This window comes from Littorina saxatilis, linkage group LG11 (genome assembly GCF_037325665.1).
Source record: "Littorina saxatilis isolate snail1 linkage group LG11, US_GU_Lsax_2.0, whole genome shotgun sequence".
Classification (NCBI taxonomy): domain Eukaryota; kingdom Metazoa; phylum Mollusca; class Gastropoda; order Littorinimorpha; family Littorinidae; genus Littorina; species Littorina saxatilis.
In genome coordinates, this window is record NC_090255.1 from 8,975,938 (window position 1) to 8,996,519 (window position 20,582).

Here is a 20,582-nt window from a genome sequence, read left to right on the forward strand (position 1 = left end):
GTTATTGTGACACTACGTTCTTACTGTTTAACACTTATATTCGAAAGAACTAGTCGAGTTTCAATTCGTATTAGACAAAAACATTACAGTTTTGAAGCAATTAACAGCAACGTAAGATACTAAGTCAAGACGTTTTGTATTCTTGTTTTGTTACATAGGTAACGCTTTCCGTCGTCTGCTAAAGGTCAGAGGTCACATGCACTGTGTTATTATGGGGGCCAGGAGCTCCTGAGTGTTGGGCAGTTTCGCTTGCATACTATTTTTGGAACGTTGGGTAAGTATTGGTAACTCTTGCGCTGTAGCCCTGTTCGCTTCCAGAAACATGTACTAATCCCGTGATAAATTTAATCTCTGTAATAAAATAGATTCTGTGTGTGTGTGTGTACATTTACATGTATGTACAGTATGTATGCACACCGACAGCCAGCCCACGGTGCGTCCGCCGGCGTGTTACATGTGAATATGTTTGCCATTGCATGTGTGTGTCTGTGTGTTTGTGTGAGTGTTTGTGTGTGTGTGTGAGAGAGAGAGAGGGGCCACAAAACAATTGAGTGTGTTTCTCTCATTCTGACTTTCCTGCTTTGTCTTTGTCCACGCATGTGTACTTTTGTGTGTGTCCATTTCCTTTTTGACTCACATGCGAAGCAAAAGTGAGTCTATGTACTGTTCTCACCCGAGTCGTCCGTCCGGAAAACTTTAACGTTGGATATTTCTTGGACACTATTCAGTCTATCAGTACCAAATTTGGCAAGATGGTGTATGATGACAAGGCCCCAAAAAACATACATAGCATCTTGACCTTGCTTCAAGGTCAAGGTCGCAGGGGCCATAAATGTTGTCTAAAAAACAGCTATTTTTCACATTTTTCACATTTTCTCTGAAGTTTTTGAGATTTAATACCTCACCTATATATGATATATAGGGCAAAGTAAGCCCCATCTTTTGATACCAGTTTGGTTTACCTTGCTTCAAGGTCAAGGTCACAGGAGCTCTTCAAAGTTGGATTGTATACATATTTTGAATTGACCCTGAACTATGGAAGATAACTGTTTCAAACTTAAAAATTATGTGGGGCACATGTTATGCTTTCATCATGAGACACATTTGGTCACATATGATCAAGGTCAAGGTCGCTTTGACCCTTATGAAATGTGACCAAAATAAGGTTGTGAACCACTAAAAGTGACCATATCTCATGGTAGAAAAAGCCAATAAGCACCATTGTACTTCCTATGTCTTGAATTAACAGCTTTGTGTTGCATGACCTTGACCTTGGGTCATTACCGTCAAGGTCACATGTATTTTGGTAGGAAAAATGTGTAAAGCAGTTCTTAGTGTATGATGTCATTGCTAGGTTTAGCTGAAGGTCAAGGTCATGTAAAGGTCAAGCATGTGAGTCGTATGGGACCATATCTCATGGTAGAAAGAGCCAATAAGCACCATTGTACTTCCTATGTCTTGAATTAACAGCTTTGTGTTGCATGACCTTGACCTTGGGTCAAGGTCACATGTATTTTGGTAGGAAAAATGTGTAAAGCAGTTCTTGCTAGGTTTAGCTGAAGGTCAAGGTCATGTAAAGGTCAAGCATGTGAGTCCTATGGGCTTTGCCCTTCTTGTCTTTTGTTTAGATGGATGAGTCACCTCAGAAATTACAGGGAAGCAGGCACCAACCCCATAACAAGGACCTGTGTGTGCAATGCCTTTGGTTTACACACTCATACACAGGTACACACAAGTCCACACATACACATCCACAGGTACACAAACACAGGTACATGTACACACACACACACACACACACACACACACACACACACAGAGGCACACACACACAGGTTCAAACACACACACACACAGGAACCCACAGATGTACACAGGTACTAGTACACACACACACATGCACACACAGGTACAAACACACACAGGTACACACACACACATGCACACACAGATGTACACAGGTACTTGTACACACACATGCACACACAGGTACAAACACACACACAAACACACACACACACACACACACACACACAGGTACAAACACACACACACACAGGTACACACATACAGACACACACACAACCTCAAAAACCACATGTAACATGTTCAACATTTACATTTCTTTATGTGAACATATATATCAAAACATCACTTCTGCTTTCCCTTTTAGTCTCTCGAGTCCATGTTACTAATGCAGGCATTCAAAATATGAATAAACACACACTCTCACCCAGCTGTTACATCTCAAACATTAGGCCTAAAAAAAAAATAGGTGTGGTTACGGTAACCCGACCTAACCTATTTTTAGGGGCCGACCCTATAACTTTTTATTACATTTGTAAAAAACAAACAAAAAAAAAACCAAAAAAAAAACCGAGTGCAGAAAACGCAATGAAAGCGAAAGCGCTCGAGTCCCACACTTATTTCCCTGTCAAGTAGGATTAATTTGTACACATTAGAAAAAAAAAGTTAAAAAAAAAAAAAGTGATTGCCTACCTTCCTACCCTATTTTTTTTGGCTATGTTACCTTAACCACACCTATTTTTTTGTGTGCCTTACATGCATGTGAATCTGTCTCTCATACACACACACACACTTTCACCCACATTTATACATTTAGTACATTCTGTTGCCCCTTTGCTTATTATTTCTACCAACATGTATCTATCATCTGTCATACATCTGTAGGGAAACTATTGGCTGGTTCTAAGGGTGTCCTTTTATTGCAGGTACAAAGGATCCCCCCTTTTCAGACAACCCCCCCCCCCCCCCCCAATTTAAGATTCCCTCCCTTCTAATACCCTATCTTCTCAGATTTTTTGTTCATAACCTCTGTAAGTTTACCCCCATTTTAAGACTCCCTCCAAGTACTCCTTGACTCCCTCTAATTTCAGACCTGACTTTCTCAGATTGTTGACTTGATGGAGCAGTAGTCCCCCCTTTCACAGCAGCTGCTCTGCACTGACAGAGTTGTTTCCCTGCCTTGAGCACAAGCTATTTATAGTAGCTCTGTTTCTTACAGGCCAGTAGACTGCACGCCCCTCAGATGTGGAGAGCTGAGCCAAGGTGCACGAGAAAGTTACCAACCGGGCGGGAGTCAGCTGCAGTGTTGGATTGGTTGAAATTGAGGTTTGTTGTGATTTCAACCAATCAGACCCCGTAGTTTGTTCTCACCCGTTTGGGTGGCACCCACTTCGCTCCGAGCACATCGGCCCTGTTTGTGATGGGGTCTGGCTGCTGCTATCTCCTAGTATGCTCTTGCAAACAATGAGTTCAGCAACAGCAGATTCTTATAGGGCTACAGGGATGGCCAAATCCCAAAATTTTAACTCGCCAGCCGAGCGAGTAACTGCGAGAGAGTCACTAGCACGCCAGAAATTTGCATACCAAAGTTGCTGCATCTGATTTCGATATTACAACCAAAAATGTCACATTTGACCAGAATTTTCACTGGCCAGCCGGGCGAGTTGCCAGGCGGTTTTTACTATACCGGCAGTTTTTTACTTGCCCCTGGCAACCTGGCAGAGAATTTGGCCATCCCAAGGCCATTAAACATAGTGAACACAGAGGGTAAGTCAAACACACGAGTTGAACAGAAGTCACGTCCTCCTCATGGTTATCATTGTGTTGATTTCCCAGATGATGGTTCGAATCTGATCAATGATCTCCTTCAGTTGTTGATTCTTCAAGCGAACTTGCTGCACAAAAGAAAGATGGAGAATTCGTGTTACTCTTTTTGAACATTTATTTTACAGCGTATCAATATTATGAACAGGATGTGGGCTTTGATACACTTAAGCGCACACATGCACCAAAGGACAAGCAAACCTGCTGAACAAAAGAAAGATGGAGAATTTGTGTTACTCTTTTTGAACATTTATTTTACAGCGTATCAATATTATGAACAGGATGTGGGCTTTGATACACTTAAGCGCACACATGCACCAAAGGACAAGCAAACCTGCTGAACAAAATAAAGATGGAGAATTTGTGTTACTCTTTTTAAACATTTGTTTTACAGTGTATTATGAACAGGATGTGCGCTTTGATACATTTAAGGTTTAAACTGAAAAGACGGTGTTGAAAGTTTCACACACACACACACACACACACACACACACACACACACACACACACAAGCAGACACACACACACAGAGACACACACACACACATACTCACTCATTCACTGAATTACACTACACACAAAAACTACAAAAACTCAACAACAAACATTAAAAAAAAATAAAGAACTCACAATCATATGACTAAGTGCCAAAAGGTGCGCACGAAAAGCGGACAAAGGGGCTAAAAAATAAAAGTTGACAAACACGACTGATATTGTGATTTTTGTTAAGACAACAGATGCTGGAACCCAATTACGAAAAGAAAAGATAAATTTACCCAAATGATTTTACAAATAACGATAATTTTGTTCGTTATATCATTCAAAACGGCACTGAGTCATAGCATTAAGGTTATCTCGCACGTTTTTAAAGCTAGGGCTTTGAAACTTGGCCCACAACCAAAGTATAATGACCTCCAGGTATGGTGCACATCACATTAAACAACATTGAATTTCAAGGTCACAGCGAGGTTAAATTTCCTTTGCAAACTGGAAAATTGTCGTTGTCACGTCTTACATGTTTTAATACTAGATCAGTTAGACTTTACATACTTCACATACTTTCAGCATTTTTATAAAACCTCATTAAAAGTGACCTGCTGGTTAATCTTTGTCAAAGTTCAAGGTCACAGCGGGGTCACATCTGGTCCAAATGTGGAATATTTTCAATTTATTCAGCGCGTTTATAGCACGAGCTTTGAAAATACACACAGTTCTAGTGTATAATGTTCACACACGATTAAAGTCTGGTTGAAAAAGTCAAGGTCACAGCAGGGTCGCGTTGAGGTCAAACATATACATTTTTCAATGAGGTTTTCTCATATGTTTTTGAAGCTAGGGCCTTGAAACTTGGCACACTACGCAAGTTAAATTAAACCTCATCAAATTCCAAGGTCACAGTAAGGTTAAAGATCCTTTAAGGATATTTTCTAAAAAAAGGTGACCGCCTGGTTAATGTTTGTCAAATTTCAAGGTCACAGCAGTGCCATCTGGCTTAAACTTTGAAAAATTGTCAATTTCTTCAACTAGTTTTATAGTGTTTGAAGTCATTCACACATGATGAAAGTCTGGTTGATAAAATCAAACGTCAAGGTCGCAGCGGGGTCGCATTGAAGTCAGACACATACAATTGTCATTTTCACGAACGCCTTTTAAGCAACACCTTTGAAACTTCACACATTCCAAAGTTTTGATGTTGTTTGGTTATAATCAAAGTGTGGTCAATTTCCATGATTGAGAGCATTCAGAGGGGTCAAGTTGAGGTCACACAAAAGAGATTAAATTGTCGACACAACAGATGAGACTGGCTACCACTGTTTAATTTAATACACTTTTATGCAAATTTTAAATTGTGTTCAACCATATACACCAAACTCACCCAAACTCCTGAAACATCCAAGAAAAGGAAAAATGTGTCCAAGCAAGGAAAAACGCCATTTCTTCAAAGGCTGGAATAACTACAGAGGCAGCCGCGTCATTACACACAATGCAATTACGTCATACATCATACATTTCTATGAGTCATGTTGAATGGAATGGTGGCATGTGCCTCTATTCTAGCTAACAACAAAGCTGAAAAAATGAATATTATCTGTTTGTTTTGTTTGTTTTACCCGTACGAGACCTTTCTGTGACCTTGACATGTGACAAGGATCTACCTTAACTTCTTTAAGTCGGAGTTGAGAGTTGTGTGATGTTTGAAGGCTCTCCCTTTAAAAACAACTGAGATAATGATGCATTTTCGTGTTTTTGATTTGCCCATGTGACCTTGAGATTCGACAAAGGTCAACAAGACTTTAACCGTGTATGGAGGCTATTAAGCCCAAAAATGTGAACTTTCAAGGTTCTTGCTTTGAAAAACTCTGAGAAAAAGGTTATGTTTTTTTTTTACCCACACGAGACCCTGCTATGACCTTCACATTTCTCAAGGATCAACCTTGAATTCTCCATGTTGAACAATCATTAAGCAAAAGCGTTGTTTGAAGTTTGAAGGTTCTAGCTTCAAAAATCTCTGAAAAAATATGTTTCATCCGTTTTCTGAACCACATGTGACCCAGCCGTGACCTTGAAATCTGACAAGGGTCAACAAGACTTTTACCATGCATGGGGGCGATTAAACCCCAAATGTGTGTGAAGTTTCAAGGTTTCAACTTAAAAAACGTCTGAGAAAAATATACATTTTCCTTTTTGGACAATGTGTTGCACGCAAGACAACACGACAAACGCTCGTGTTATCATTCTTTTACTTTAAGGTCGACTTGCGTGCCCGCTCTTTCGCTAATCTCAATTAAAATTCATCTTAGAAGTTCGGTTTTATTACGCTTTTAATTAAGAAGATTAAACTAAGACAACAAATAGTTAGTTTTACCCATTAAACTCGATAAGGTAGTGACATTTTATGTTGAACGCAAGAAGGTGTCGCACGCAAGATCTGAAAAGATGTTGAGGACATAATTTCAACACTTGATAGCGCAATCGTGGTTCGTGATTTCTTCACAAATTTTGAACACAGAATGTGTCACGTGGTTCCGTAAATGAAGTAGATCTTTGTACATGTAAATTTTGTTTTTAAAAGAAAATAACCGTTAATTACCGAACATTTTGTCGCACGCAAGATATGACGAAATTTTCAAATCGTTTTCAAAAATGCTGTTCAAAAGTTCTGCAGTCTTTGCTGGATTACTTGAAAGACAGCAGTTTGATACACCGTTATCGCTTGACGTGTCGACATCAATTCCAGAGTTTTTGAAAAAGAAATTTAGTAAATATCTGCGATTGAAAAATGTATGCCGTGATGACGAATCATCTTGCGTGCGACACCTTAAAATTCGGTTATCGAAAAAAAAAAATTCTCTCGAGATTTAGATTTGACGTTTGGTCTCGTCTGTAAAGCGATGTTTCAGGCATTCAATCAAACTAAATGCAATTCATTTGTGCTTCTTGTTATTTTTCTGTGGCATATTCAAAACACGAGGTATCACGATGTCCTTTTTCAGATGGCCGGTTTTGGCGTTATTTTTGACTTTAAACAAAGATAACTTCAAAACCGTTCAAGTCAGACACACGAAATTATGTCCACTATCTCTTCGCACATTCATCCACACACACACCAATTTTCAGCAGACACACGTTTTTAGAAACATTTTTATTGTAAAACAAAGTCGTCTTCTGTTCTGTGAGCACCTTTTGGCACTTAGTCATATAAACCACATCCAACATAGATGAAACATACTGGGGAAGCACATTTTCATTACATGTACAGGGTTTAACCTGGGAGAAAAAGGCAATGGGACATTTGTCACAATCAACCGAATTCCGATGGGACATGGTCGAAGGCAAGAAGCACCAAAGAGGCCTGTACGCGTTTTGACCAAAGATGCAAAATGGTGCCATCTGAGATTTAGCCGCTATATCGTGTTATCTGTGTGTGTGTGTGTGTGTGTGTGTGTGTGTGTTTAATCCGATGTAAAGTGTACATTTGGTGGCGCAGTGGTATGTAATCTGAATGCGCCCTTTGACGAATTGTGATGGGACATTTTCAGATTTAATGCGCCAATGGCGCAGGGCGCACTAGTAAATGAAACCCTGCATGTATTTATATGCAGAGGAAGGAACTTCAATTTTAATGACAAATTCCAAAAATCTTGGATAAGTTCTATCCGTGACTCCAGCAGCCTTTCCTCCTTCAAAACACAACTCAAAACATACCTGTTTCGTAAAGCCTTTGCTTAGCCTGAGTAGACTCTCCACAACTCTATTCTGTTTTGGAACTCTCTACCCTGTATGTGCTTTATGGTCTATTTGTCAATGGTATCTTTGTGTGTGTGCGTGCGTGCGTGTATGTGTGTGTGTGTGTGTGTGTGTGTGTGTGTGTGTGTGTGTGTGTGTGTGTGTGTGTGTGTGTGTGTGTGTGTGTGTGTGTGTGTGTGTGTGTGTGCGTGCGTGTGTGTGTACTTTTAACATTGTACGCTAAGTTTTTGCTTAGTGCTTGGGTTCTTGGTGTTATGTCTCAGTTAAATGTATGCTTTGTTTGCTTGTTGATTTGTGCTAGTTTATTCTATAATGAATTTGTAAAGCGCCTGGAGCCAATTGATGGGACTCGCGCTATAGAAAAGTTATTTATTATTATTATTATTATTATAATCGGACTCAGAGGGAATGTCTTAAAATGGAGGTAAATTTACAGGCATTAAAAACAGTAAATGTGAAAAAGAAAAGTCTTTAAACTTGGGGAGTCTAAAAACGGGAGATGGGTTCTGCTGCATACAATAACAGTGGAACTCTCTCTTAAGACCCCCATTTTAAGACCCTACTTTTTCAGATCTTGTGCTGTTAATGTATGTAAATTTACCTCCATTTTTAAGACTCCCACCCTTTTAAGGCCAGGCCATACACACAAACAATGATTTTATTTCTCTGTTTGAAACGGTTTGCTGATTTTCTCAGAGTTTTGGAGGTCTTAAATGGGAGGTTCCACTGTACAGCTGTAGGCAAATCCAACCACACCAGACCTACCTCCACAATTTCCCTGTGTTGCTCGACAATCATACTGTAAAACTCTGTGCCGGGGACAGGAATCACAGGCTCTGTGTCCACACCGACCGCAGGCACCAGTTGCTGAAACAAAATATTTTAGTTTTTACACTTGAAAATGTAACGCATTGCCTTGCAAAGCTTTCTTGTTTGAGCTAAGAACACCAAGACATGAACACAATACATTATTTGTATTTTTGACCAAAATATGACATTTTACACATGTCAAGACAGTCAGTTTTCCTCCGAGACTGCACATGCGGCCGAGGTGAACAATGACTGTCAAGATCTGTGTAAAATGTCATATTTTGGTCAAATATACAAATTACATTTATGTATTGATCGATTTTAGTTCAAATTCCCTTCTCTATTTTACAATGGAATGCACACAAATAATTATGCACTCTTCAGTAGTCTTGCCTGGCCGACTAAATATGAGTTTTAGTCAGACATCACATGGCTCAAAGAAGGAATTTCCAAGGTTCTATCGATACATAAAATAATAACTACACAGTAGTAAAACAGAAGTCTGTCAAAATTCAACGCTATTTTGCTTTGGGGGATGAATGACAAGTAGCATTCTCTGAGAACATAAAAATTAAAAACACATGACCATTTTAGAGATCAGCAATCTAAGGTCCGAGATCATGAAATTGAAAAATGCTGGAAAACATCCCCACATCACCCCCAGAAAATGTGAAGCAGAATTTTTCAATCTGGTGATGATGAAGAAAAATCTCTGGAGCTGGCAGCATAGGACCCCCCCCCCCCCCCCCCCCCCAAAAAAAAAAAAAAAAATTGCAATGTTTCTGATTCCCCCGACCGACCCATTGTTTTCCTCCCGACCCTACAATCTTTTTTGACCCTCAAAAGACAGTATTAATTAAAAATGTTACTCTTCTCAGACAGCCAGGGAATACAGCTTACAAAATTTACGGCCAACATATGCTTGTGTAAACAAAACAAAAAGGCAATCACACATTTAAAAAAAAAAAGTATCTGACCTACCGACCCCAGTTCTTTTAGCCTTGTCATCTAAAAAATTGTTGTTAAGTGTGTGTGTGCCTTAAATAGGGTCTGTCGGGTCACTGTAACAGGATTTGTGTCTATGCCTACACTAAATAGTTATGAGACCAAGGGTAGGGCGGATGGTGGCAAGAGAAGTGAAGGGAGGGGGAATGTTTACTGTGCCGTGTGCCAGGCTGTGAGCAGTACCCACCAATGTTTAGCTCAGGCACTGTCGTGGCTGATGCGCCTCAGTTCTATACCAAACACTGCATTCAAGTAAACTGCAAAGCGCTGTTCTGGACACTTATCCTCACCTTCAAGGCAGACTGATAGTGATACGAAGAGGTGTAAGTTACACAGACCCTAGCGGCTAAGCAAAGCCAAATGCTCGTCTCAAAACTAATTATCCCATACCTGTGGAGCAGGATCATCGGTCTGAGTGGAGATCTCGGACACCTTGTCGTGGATGAAGTGAAGTCTGCGGAACTGACCGTTGACGTGGTTGAGACTCTCCTCCAGTTTGGCCTTGCGCTCCGCATACTGCTGGCTGTTCATGTTCAGCTGCAATAAATCAAAACATCTCATTAATAAACGAGTTTCTTCTTCTTCTGCGTTCATGGGCTAAAACTTCCACTGTAATAAATGAGCAAATTCTTATAAAGTAGAACCCCATTTTAAGACCCACAAAAATCTGCGAAAATCAGGTCTTATAAAGAAATGAGCAAATTTTCCTACAGTAGAAATCCCGTTTTTAATTTAAGAAAAGTGGAAAGTCGAGAGATGTTTAACCCCTTGACTGCCATATGACGGGTATACCCGTCATGCGCTTGTGCAGCCGCAGCGCCTTAGAATGGGTTTACCAGTCTTCTCCGTTCAGGAATTTTCCAGAAATGCTACGTCACTGCTGACACACAAATAGCAGCCAATGGCTTGGAAGGATACCTCATTCTCATGAATAAACATAAATGGTGACGCGGTTTTGCGTCTGAAGGCTATTTTCGGCCTTGGCGACAGGGTAGGGGAGAGAAATCTCGACTCGTCAAAATGGCTAACGGTGACAGTCGACCGGGCCCTAGTAGGGAAAAACAAAGCCGGACTGACGCTACAGGCGGTGCAAATGATTATGGATATTGACAGGGGAAGGGGGAGATCTTCTTTCGGACGATTCGTTGGAAACAGGTAGATGACAGTGATTATAATCCTTTCTTGGAGCAAGCAAAACAGCCACCTGTGTTTGATCCACAGGCACCGGAAGATGCGCCAGACTGATTTTTCAAAAGTTCATATTAAAACATCATTATAAGCCAAACTAATTATTATTTCCATGATTAGACACTGGGCGGGGATATAGCTCAGTTGGTAGCGCGCTGGATTTGTATTCAGTTGGCCGCTGTCAGCGTGAGTTCGATCCCAGGTTCGGCGGAAATTTATTTCAGAGTCAACTTTGTGTGCAGACTCTCTTCGGTGTCCGAACCCTCCCCCGTGTACACTACATTGGGTGTGCACGTTAAAGATCCCACGATTGACAAAAGGGTCTTTCCTGGCAAAAATTGCTTAGGCACAGTTAATAATTGTCTACCTATACCCGTGTGACTTGGAATAATAGGCCGTGAAAGGTAAATATGCACCGAAATGGCTGCAATCTACTGGCCGTATAAAATTTCATCTCACACGGCATCACTACAGAGCGCCTAGAACTGTACCCACGGAATATGCGCGATATAAGCGTCATTGATTGATTGATTGATAAAAACAGATTCTTGGTTCAATTTCCTTTAAAAATAACATAGGTTTTACTTACCTACCTACTGCCAGTTTGGAGCTAGAATTTTTTGTGAATTATTACACCCCGTACTCCAATATTCCCTGGCAGTAAGGAATGCACATACGCAAGTTTTGATTGGCAGTTGGGCGGGGATGTAGCTCAGTCGGTAGCACGCTGGATTTGTATCCAGTTGGCTGCTGTCAGCGTGAGTTCATCCCCACGTTCGGCGAGAGATTTATTTCTCAGAGTCAACTTTGTGTGCAGACTCTCCTCGGTGTCCGAACACCCCCGTGTGTACACGCAAGCACAAGACCAAGTGCGCACGAAAAAGATCCTGTAATCCATGTCAGAGTTCGGTGGGTTATAGAAACACGAAAATACCCACCATGCTTCCTCCGAAAACGGCGTATGGCTGCCTAAATGGCGGGGTAAAAAACGGTCATACACGTAAAATTCCACTCGTGCAAATAACACGAGTGTACGTGGGATTTTCAGCCCACGAACGCAGAAGAAGAAGAAGAAGAAGATTGGCAGCGAAAGGGTTAAATACTATTGCCACGATAATGCCAGAGCAGTTTGATTCTTTGAAAATGTCTTGGGGCAGGAGCACAGGCGTCTTATCAGTTATGCGCCTAGAGGCTCAGTCTTGAAGTCTTGCACCCTCGAGACACATTTCCCAGGTATATGCCACACTCGTGCTTACACAGTGCAGACGAGATCTTAAATATGATCTGAACAATACAAAATTAATAAGAAACTACAAACCTGCATACTCTTTGCCGACAAAAGCTGGAAGATCTCGAGAAACATTTCCCAGGTATATGCAACATTCGCGGTTACAGTGCAGACGCGATCTTAAAAAATATGATCTGAACAATACAAAATTAATAAGAAAAGTAGTTAGACTACAAACCTGCATACTCTTTGCCGACAAAAGCTGGAAGATCTCTTGGGCTTTGTGCACGATGTCATGGACCATTTCTTGGCCTATCCGACACACATTCACGGCGTTAATGTCTTTCACAGGAGACACAATTTGCTGTTGTTGTTGCTGCGTTGCCTGCTGCTGCTGTGGTTGCTGCTGCTGGGCTGTTTGCTGCTGTGTCTGTTGTTGCTGCTGTTGTTGCTGGCCTACGGTGGAGGGTAAAGAACCCGGCGCCGAAGCCTGTGACCCAAGAGGGTAGGGGTGGGATCCGCTTGGTCGTTCAGCCATGATTCAAAGACAATGTTGGCAACCAAGTAAACTTTCGAGTAAGTTTTAGTCTGAAAAATGTCGCCGCAAAATCCTAAGTCTAAAATCAACCGGAAGCGGAAATGGCAAACCGGAAAAACAGGTCTCCGAGGCGGCGGAGGTAACTCCTGTGTGCAAGCGCGTAGAAGGTGATGTGGAAAGCGTTTTAAACGAATTTAGCGCATTTATAGCTTATTTTCAACTTTTATTTTCGATTTTGGGGTAATATCTGCATTACAAGATCCACTCCGTCTATATTCTGGGCAAAAAGTTGTAACTACTTGTGCTGGTGGATTCGCTGGCGCAGTGGTTAACAATTCTGCCTCCGGATCGTGAGGTCCGTGGTTCGAATCTGGCTGTCTTCCCTTTCAAACCAGGTTGCACAGGAGGTTATTTTCTTGCATCACTACGGCTGTGTGCTGTAGTAGAAGATAGCACAGAGTGTTTTATGCAGGTTGCTTCTTTAAAAAGTCAGAAATGCACCTTATGTTGCAAATGGTTTTAAAATCGTTGTGCACTTTCATCCTTCTCAGTCAGGGTAAAATGCTGAACATTTTGAATTTAACCATTTAAGGCTATATATATAAGCACTTACACGTATAACAGTAGCAGGCTGGCCATACACATTCCGCAATACAGTTACAGGTGAGATTAAAATAAAATTAAAAAAAATGTGATCTATGTTGAGCCTCCATATATTAATTATTATTGTAGTAAGCATGCACTTTTTTTTAGAAAAAAAATACAGTACACAGTCAAACCTGTCAAAAACAAACGCCCAAGGAACCATCCAAAAGTGAATATTTTAAAGAGGTGGTCGTGAATTATGTAGAAAAAAAAGTTGGTCTGGTATCCTTTGGTTTAAACAAGATTTTATTACTGAAATACAGGGTGGCATGTATATATATACGATATAAACATTTGTGGCCACACAACAAGCTACGCTTTTTTTAAGTGTGGTTATAAATATGTACATCTAGATAGGAATTGTTATTTCACGTTATGTCAAGGTCATAGAATCACTTATAATACCCTTATGAGAACGCAAGACACAATTTTTACACACACACACAAAAAAGAGGAAAAAATGCAGCAAAAGAATTAGAAGATGTGACAGAGGACGGGAAGGACTGCAATATTGGGGAGATCCCAAGGGAGGAGGGGGGGGGGGGGGGGGGGAGGGGGTCAGAGAGACGATGAGAGACTTTCACAGACTTGCTAGATCAATGCTTCTGCATCCTTTGTGTGGTTATTTTATTGTTGTGGGCAGGTGGTTGTTTTCAAGAGGTGGTCGCATTGAGACGCAAAGGCTAATAGTAGTAATTGTTTTTGGTACAGATTGAGATATATATATCTTGGTGAGAATGGATTCTCATGGAAGCCCTGAAGCATCTCCAAGTCTAAAAGAGGCAGCATCGGCATCAGTACAAGATGACTGTTCCACGTCTTCAGTACCAGGAACAGAGCCCAGTGAAACTGGAAAGCCCGAAGAAGCTGAAACTAAGCTCAAGGAAAATCTTTCTGCATTGCAAAGTCCACCAAAACAGTCTAAAAGAAAACCTGGGCGTCCCCGAAAACTTGTGTCCAGACTGGATGTATCTGTTGCGGAACCAACAACGGCTAGCGACATCACATTGCAGCCGCCTGTTGCCGTAAGCAAAAAGGATGACAGGCTAGACGAGATGTCTGCACCCTCATCGTGTCTTACACATGATAACAGTTTTGTTTCACCAATGCATTCAACTCCTGTGTCGGTTTCTCAAAGAAAATCAAAGGATTTGAACATTTCAGAACCTGGGGAGTCACCGATTGGAGGTCGAAGGTCAGGAAGAGAGAGAAAAAAGACTGTGAAGGGGGAAAGCCTTGATGTGTTTTTCAAAAGTCAAGGTGAAATCACAAATGATGCTGATAATTCTGAAACTTTGGAAAACTCGTCTTTGGATCAAAAGAAGACCCCAGGGAAACGAGGAAGACCGAGAAAGAATGCTGACACAGCAAATACCAGCAGAGGAGCAGGTATGAAAAACACAAAAGCAGTACCCCTACTAAGCAACAACAAAATCACAGAAATGGAAGACACTGGAGAAGATCTGGAAATTGTTCCAGTGAAGAAAAAAACAGGTCGTCCCAGGAAGGCAAACTCAAGACCCTCCACAGCAAACAACATTTCAAATCAGTCGGTACCAAGCAACAACAATACTACAGAAATGGAAGGCATTGAACAAGAAGGAGTAGAACCAGAAGTCATTGTTACAGTAATAAAGAAACGAGGCCGTCCAAAAAAGGTAGATTCCTCCACACCGACTTCCTTCACAACGACATCCTCCACAGCAAATATTTCCCATCAGTCGGCACCAAGCAACAACGAAACTACAGAAATGGAGGGCATTGAACAAAAAGAAGAAGAAGCCGCTGTTACAGTAAAAAAGAAACGCGGTCATCCAAGAAAGGTAGACTCCTCCACACCGACTCCCTCCGCACGTACTCCCTCCACACCGACTCCCTCCGCACGTACTCCCTCCACTAGGACTCCTTCCGCACGGAACAACATTTCCAATCGGTCAAACATCACACCAAGAAGCAGGGGGCAACGGCAGAGAGCAGAGAATACAAAGAGCTACCGAGAAACAAGCGAAGCATCTGATTCTGAACACAGCGATGCAGAGAAAGACACACAGCAAAAAGTATTAAAAACTGGCAGCAGAATCGCAAATAGAAAATCAGACTCTTTTGTGAATAGCGATGCTTCAGACAGGACCCAAACTCCTTCAGAAAGAGGAGACGGGCCGAGGAAGATGGATGTGATATCGAGCATTGCAGAAAGCACTGAAGAGTCTACACTACAAGAGACGGAAGAGGTTGCAGCAGTAGTGCCAGTAAAAAGAAAGATGGGTCGTTCAAGGAAGAACAACAAATCTCACACAGAAGATGGAGATGAAGATCTCAAGAATCAGCCAACAGTGAGTGTCTTTTCTATTTCCATGTGCCTACGTTTGTAATGATTTTTTTTATTAATTAAGTAGGATTCATGATTTTTTTTCTTCAAATGGAGATCTCAAGAATGAGGCCAAAGTGAGTGTCCTGTCTGTTTTTATGTACCGATGTTTGTAATGACTAATCGATTAATTAAGAAGGATTCATTATTATTATTTAAAAAAAAGATGTAATTGAAGAAAAGAGTTGGGGAAAAGTTGGTTGAAAAAGTCTCCGTTGTGATCAGCACTTTACACACTGAAGAATTTGTTTTGTTCAAGTTAAAGTATCCAATTTTTACAGGACGGTTATATTTGCAAATTGCATCTTCCACACCCCAGCGCTGAAACTGAATGTCCACAAACGGGGAGGGGGGGGGGGGGGCACTGGCCTTTCATTTACTAGCCAGATAGCACATTTTAGTATTATTTCTCGCCAAACCAACCATTTGTTTCAGCAATTTTACTCGCATTTGGCAAGTAGATGAACATTTCTACTCGCCATTTACATGTTTCTACTCGCCACTTTCAGACCTGCACCCACCCCCCCCCCCTCCATCCATTTCCATCTCAACCATGATCAAATTTGTTTGTGACTGCGTAATCTTTGGTAATATGTTGCTTTATTTGTGTGTGACCTCAGTTGCATACAGGTTGCTACCTAGGCAGGCTACCCTTACATTTTGTGCCTTCTCTCTCTCTATCTCTTTTTAAAAAAAATTTTTTACTAATTTTTAAATTTGTTTGCTGGCAGGAAGCATCCTTCTACATGGGTGTTTTTTCCAATAAAATTCTTATATTTTCCAACCAACAACTTAATTATAACATTATTAGATATATTGTTAATATTTTGCTGATATATTTTTGATGGCAGAACTGCCTGAGATGTGGAGTGGAGCTGGACAACCTTAACTCATACAAACTTCATCTTCGGAACAGGCATGCTGCTCTGGTATGACAACATTGACCGTGCTTCTAATTCTGCCCATTTCTCTGTCTCTCTCACTATTTTCATAATTATGTTCTGAATGTAACCCAGTGCAAAAGGCACAACAATCACCTTTGAAGGCAAAGCCATTGAAACAGGATTGAGATTTTAGAGCTGATTTCTTAGCCCTATAAAAACTGGTATGGGTACGCAAAGGTTCCCCCAAAAATACAAGCAGACCGCAGCAGCCAGACTCTATCACAAACAGAACTCCACAATTCACAGGTGCCAACGACATAGAAGAAATGTCGAGCTATAAAAAGCTTGCGCTCTTCAACGGCCGACAACTGCAGAGCATGCTGTGAAGGGTGACGAAGTATTCTCCCTGTTATATCAAGCATATGCACGCTCACCTGTTTATTCACACACCTTTACACATGGAACACACATTGCGCACATTAGTGCACACACTCAGTCAGAACAGCAATAATTGTGTACAGAATTTCCTTCGAAAGCGGCGTATGGCTGCCTAAATGGTGGGGTAAAAACAGTCATACACGTAAAAATCCACTCGTGCAAAAACATAAGTGTACGTGGGAGTTTCAGCCCATTTTGCTATGCGCATTTGAATAGGCATAACTGTGTGGTCAGGTCGTGGAAGATCTACTTTTGTGTGGGCTGTCTCAAGTGTGTTGTGCTTTCGTCACACGCAAACTCTTGTTTTAATTTCTGTTGGTAAATTCCAGTGTAGCGTTAAGCCAAACAGTGATGATCTTTCAGAGAGACCTCATTTGAACTCGGAGAAAGGACTGTGTTCTTAGTTATTTGCGATTCGAAACCTCTAGTTGAGCTTCGACGGATTGACTGTGCAGAGTGACTCTCCTTGAATTGGCTAACCCCCAAGGTCGACGGTTAGCACATTTTTAAAATAAATGTATGTTTCTCGTGTGGTATCTTCACTCATCGGGGAGTCTGGTACTAAATATGAACGGTAAGAATGTTCTGAACCCTACACATATTATATCCCCATCGTTTTATCGTTCACATTTGCCCAACATGTTAGTTTGCTGAGCGGGGTTTATGTCGTCTGCTAGGCTAGGGCAATCGAACCACTGCAGCCTCATTTCAAAAACAAACATTGCTCGTCACGTTGCACTGAGTCTGCACGCATGAGGCAGGCTGGTAATAAGTGTTATATATATATATATATGGTACGGACGTTCTAAACCCTACACGTTTTCGATTCCGATTGTTCTTGCCTTGAAATAATAATTCGGAAACCATTCATTTGCTGAACTGATGCAGTTGCATTTCAGTGTAGTCTGCTACGTATATATTCCAAATGCTGATCTAGCTGGTACGTTATCGGAATAACACTTGTGTTTTCTGTTAGCTGCTGGGAATTGTATACTAACTCATCATTTGGTAATGTGGATAATAAGCTACGGCATAATTATGAGAAGAATCTTCGCAAAACGAAACTGAAAAATTAGACACAGCGGGTTCTATTTTTAGATCAGTGGCAACTGTGGCACAGGCACATGCAATCTGTCAGAAAAAAACACACTTCTGCTTTAATTGAGAAGCAGGAAATTTATGTTATTTTGGTATTGTGGAGAATATAAGCTACATGTCATTAATTAATTCTGAGGATAAGAGTACAGTCTCGCTTAGGCAAAGGGCGGAAGAATACGCTCTGTGGAAAAGTTAGCACACTCCAAGAGTGCGCTAACAGTTTTCGCGCATCGCCATTAGCCAATCAACTGGTTCACATCAGTCATGTGACACCAGTACTTACTGACAATTATTATTGTAATGACCCACAGGAGGAAACAGCAGGATCGATCTGGGAATTAGAAAATTAAATTTTTTTTAACGTCGAACATTGTGATATGTATCATCTTTGTTAACATGTGAGTACAGTGTTGTTTTGTCTTTTTATTTGTTGTTGTGGGATACCTTTATACATTATTTATTATCTGTGTTTGCAGTACTCTGAAGAGTGTCCGGAAGGCGACCAATCACTAAGTGCAATGGTCCTCATCCACAAGAAGACTAAGACAATTTCCTGCCCGAAATGTCACAGACCGTTCAAGAATTTCCAGTACTTCAAGCATCACTATCTGTGGTGTGGGAGAGAGGTAGGTTACTGAGATTCAGCCAGTTAGTGTACAGTGGTATCAAGCATCACTATCTGTGGTGTGGGAGAGAGGTAGGTTACTGAGATTCAGCCAGTTAGTGTACAGTGGTATCAAGCATCACTATCTGTGGTGTGGGAGAGAGGTAGGTTACTGAGATTCAGCCAGTGTACAGTGGTATCAAGCATCACTATCTGTGGTGTGGGAGAGAGGTAGGTTACTGAGATTCAGCCAGTGTACAGTGGTATCAAGCATCACTATCTGTGGTGTGGGAGAGAGGTAGGTTACTGAGATTCAGCCAGTGTACAGTGGTATCAAGCATCACTATCTGTGGTGTGGGAGAGAGGTAGGTTACTGAGATTCAGCCAGTTAGTGTACAGTGGTATCAAGCATCACTATCTGTGGTGTGGGAGAGAGGTAGGTTACTGAGATTCAGCCAGTGTACAGTGGTATCAAGCATCACTATCTGTGGTGTGGGAGAGAGGTAGGTTACTGAGATTCAGCCAGTTAGTGTACAGTGGAACCCCCCTTTTAAGACCTCCACAAATCTTAGACAATCAGGTCTTGAAAAGGAGGGAGTCTTAAAATGGGGGTAAATTTACACAGCTTAGGCCAACAACAAAAATATAGGTGTGGTTACGGTAACATAGCCAAAAAAAATAGGGTAGGAAGGTAGGCAATCACTTTTTTTTTTAAACTTTTTTTTCTAATGTGTACAAATTAAACCTACTTGACCGGGAAATAAGTGTGCGACTCGGGCGCTTTCGCTTTCATTGCGTTTTCTGCACTCGTTTTCTTGTTTTGTGTGGGTTTTTTTGTTGACAAATGTAATAAAAAGTTATAGGGTCGGCCCCTAAAAATAGGGTAGGTCGGGTTACCGTAACCACACCTATTTTTTTGTTAGGCCTTATGGAGAGAAAAAAAGCGAAAACACAAGGTCGTAAAAGGGAGGGAGAAAGTCTTGAATTGGGTAGTCTTAAAAGTTAAAAAAAGGGGGTAAATTTACACAGCTTATGAGAGAGAAAAAATGCGAAAAGACAAGGTTTTAAGAGGGAGGATATGTTTAATTGGGGGTCTTTAGAGAAGGGTTCCACCGTATTCTCTGTCTCTTTCCCAGGATGAAAAGGAACAATGCGAGCGGTGCGGCAGTGTCGTCAAAGCCATGTGGATGTACCAACACATGCAGGAGCATCGAAAGCGAGACCTCCAGATGGCAGCCAAGAAAAATGAAAAGGAGATAAAGAGGGAGGCGGCACCAGGCGATGAGGAAATGGGAGGACATCCCAAACGAAAAGCGGCGGAAGTGTGAGAGTTTTATTTTTACATTTAGTCGAGTTTTGACTTCGGGATTCCACTGAAATGAAGTATTTTATTCCTCCTCTACGTTCATGGGCTGAAACTCCCACGGTTTTTATGTGTATGACATTTTTAACCCCGCCATTAGACGGGCGCTGTGGCGGGGTGGTAAGACATCGGCCTCTTAATCGGAAGGTCGAGGGTTCGAATCCCGGCCGCTGTCGCCTGGTGGGTTAAGTGTGGAGATTTTTCCGATCTCCCAGGTCAACTTATGTGCAGATCTGCTAGTGGCTTATCCCCCTTCGTGTGTACACGCAAGCACAAGACCAAGTGCGCACGGAAAAGATCCTGTAATCCATGTCAGAGTTCGGTGGGTTATAGAAACACGAAAATACCCAGCATGCTTCCTCCGAAAGCGGCGTATGGCTGCCTAAATGGCGGGGTAAAAACGGTCATACACGTAAAATTCCACTCGTGCAAAAACACGAGTGTACGTGGGAGTCTAAGCCCATGAACGAAGAAGAAGAAGAAGAAGAACCCCGCCATTCAAGCAGCCATTAGCCGCTTTCGGGGGAAGCATGCA

The 20,582-nt window shown here is 41.5% G+C and overlaps 2 protein-coding genes across 4 annotated transcripts in view; one reads left to right on the forward strand and one right to left on the reverse strand.

Annotated features, from left to right (window-relative positions):
- Positions 1-2,108: 2,108 nt before the first annotated feature.
- LOC138979695 (mediator of RNA polymerase II transcription subunit 30-like) lies at positions 2,109-12,741 on the reverse strand. 2 transcript variants are annotated; one of them, XM_070352427.1, is made up of 4 exons: positions 12,348-12,741; positions 10,084-10,230; positions 8,644-8,745; positions 2,109-3,701 (listed from the first exon to the last, which is right to left on the reverse strand). In XM_070352427.1, the coding sequence occupies exons 1-4, from the start codon at positions 12,645-12,647 to the stop codon at positions 3,603-3,605; spliced, it is 648 nt and encodes a 215-aa protein (XP_070208528.1). In that variant the 5' UTR covers positions 12,648-12,741; the 3' UTR covers positions 2,109-3,602. The 2 variants fall into 2 exon arrangements, with proteins under 2 accessions (XP_070208528.1, XP_070208529.1); XM_070352428.1 differs by lacking the exon at positions 12,348-12,741 and adding an exon at positions 12,200-12,229.
- Positions 12,742-14,003: 1,262 nt separating this feature from the next.
- The window catches only part of LOC138979688 (uncharacterized), a 43,836-nt gene continuing 37,257 nt past the window's right edge, over positions 14,004-20,582 (forward strand). The window contains exons 1-4 of one of the 2 annotated variants that reach the window (XM_070352407.1): positions 14,004-15,625; positions 16,512-16,589; positions 18,557-18,706; positions 19,821-20,008. In XM_070352407.1, the coding sequence (XP_070208508.1) occupies positions 14,030-15,625; positions 16,512-16,589; positions 18,557-18,706; positions 19,821-20,008 (2,012 nt within the window). In that variant the 5' untranslated portion in view covers positions 14,004-14,029. The remainder of the gene's footprint in view (positions 15,626-16,511; positions 16,590-18,556; positions 18,707-19,820; positions 20,009-20,582) is intronic. The other variant, XM_070352406.1, reaches the window with a different exon arrangement.

What these genes read in the sequence shown, in the direction of transcription:
- LOC138979695 (XM_070352427.1), bottom strand. Translation starts at nt 12,647, where the DNA reads ATGGCTGAACGACCAAGCGGATCCCACCCCTACCCTCTTGGGTCACAG. An exon ending in TGTCGGCAAAGAGTATGCAG is followed by an intron (nt 10,231 to 12,347) that starts GTTTGTAGTCTA and finishes GATTTATTGCAG; the next exon opens with CTGAACATGAACAGCCAGCA. An exon ending in AACACAGGGAAATTGTGGAG is followed by an intron (nt 3,702 to 8,643) that starts GTAGGTCTGGTG and finishes TCTTTTGTGCAG; the next exon opens with CAAGTTCGCTTGAAGAATCA.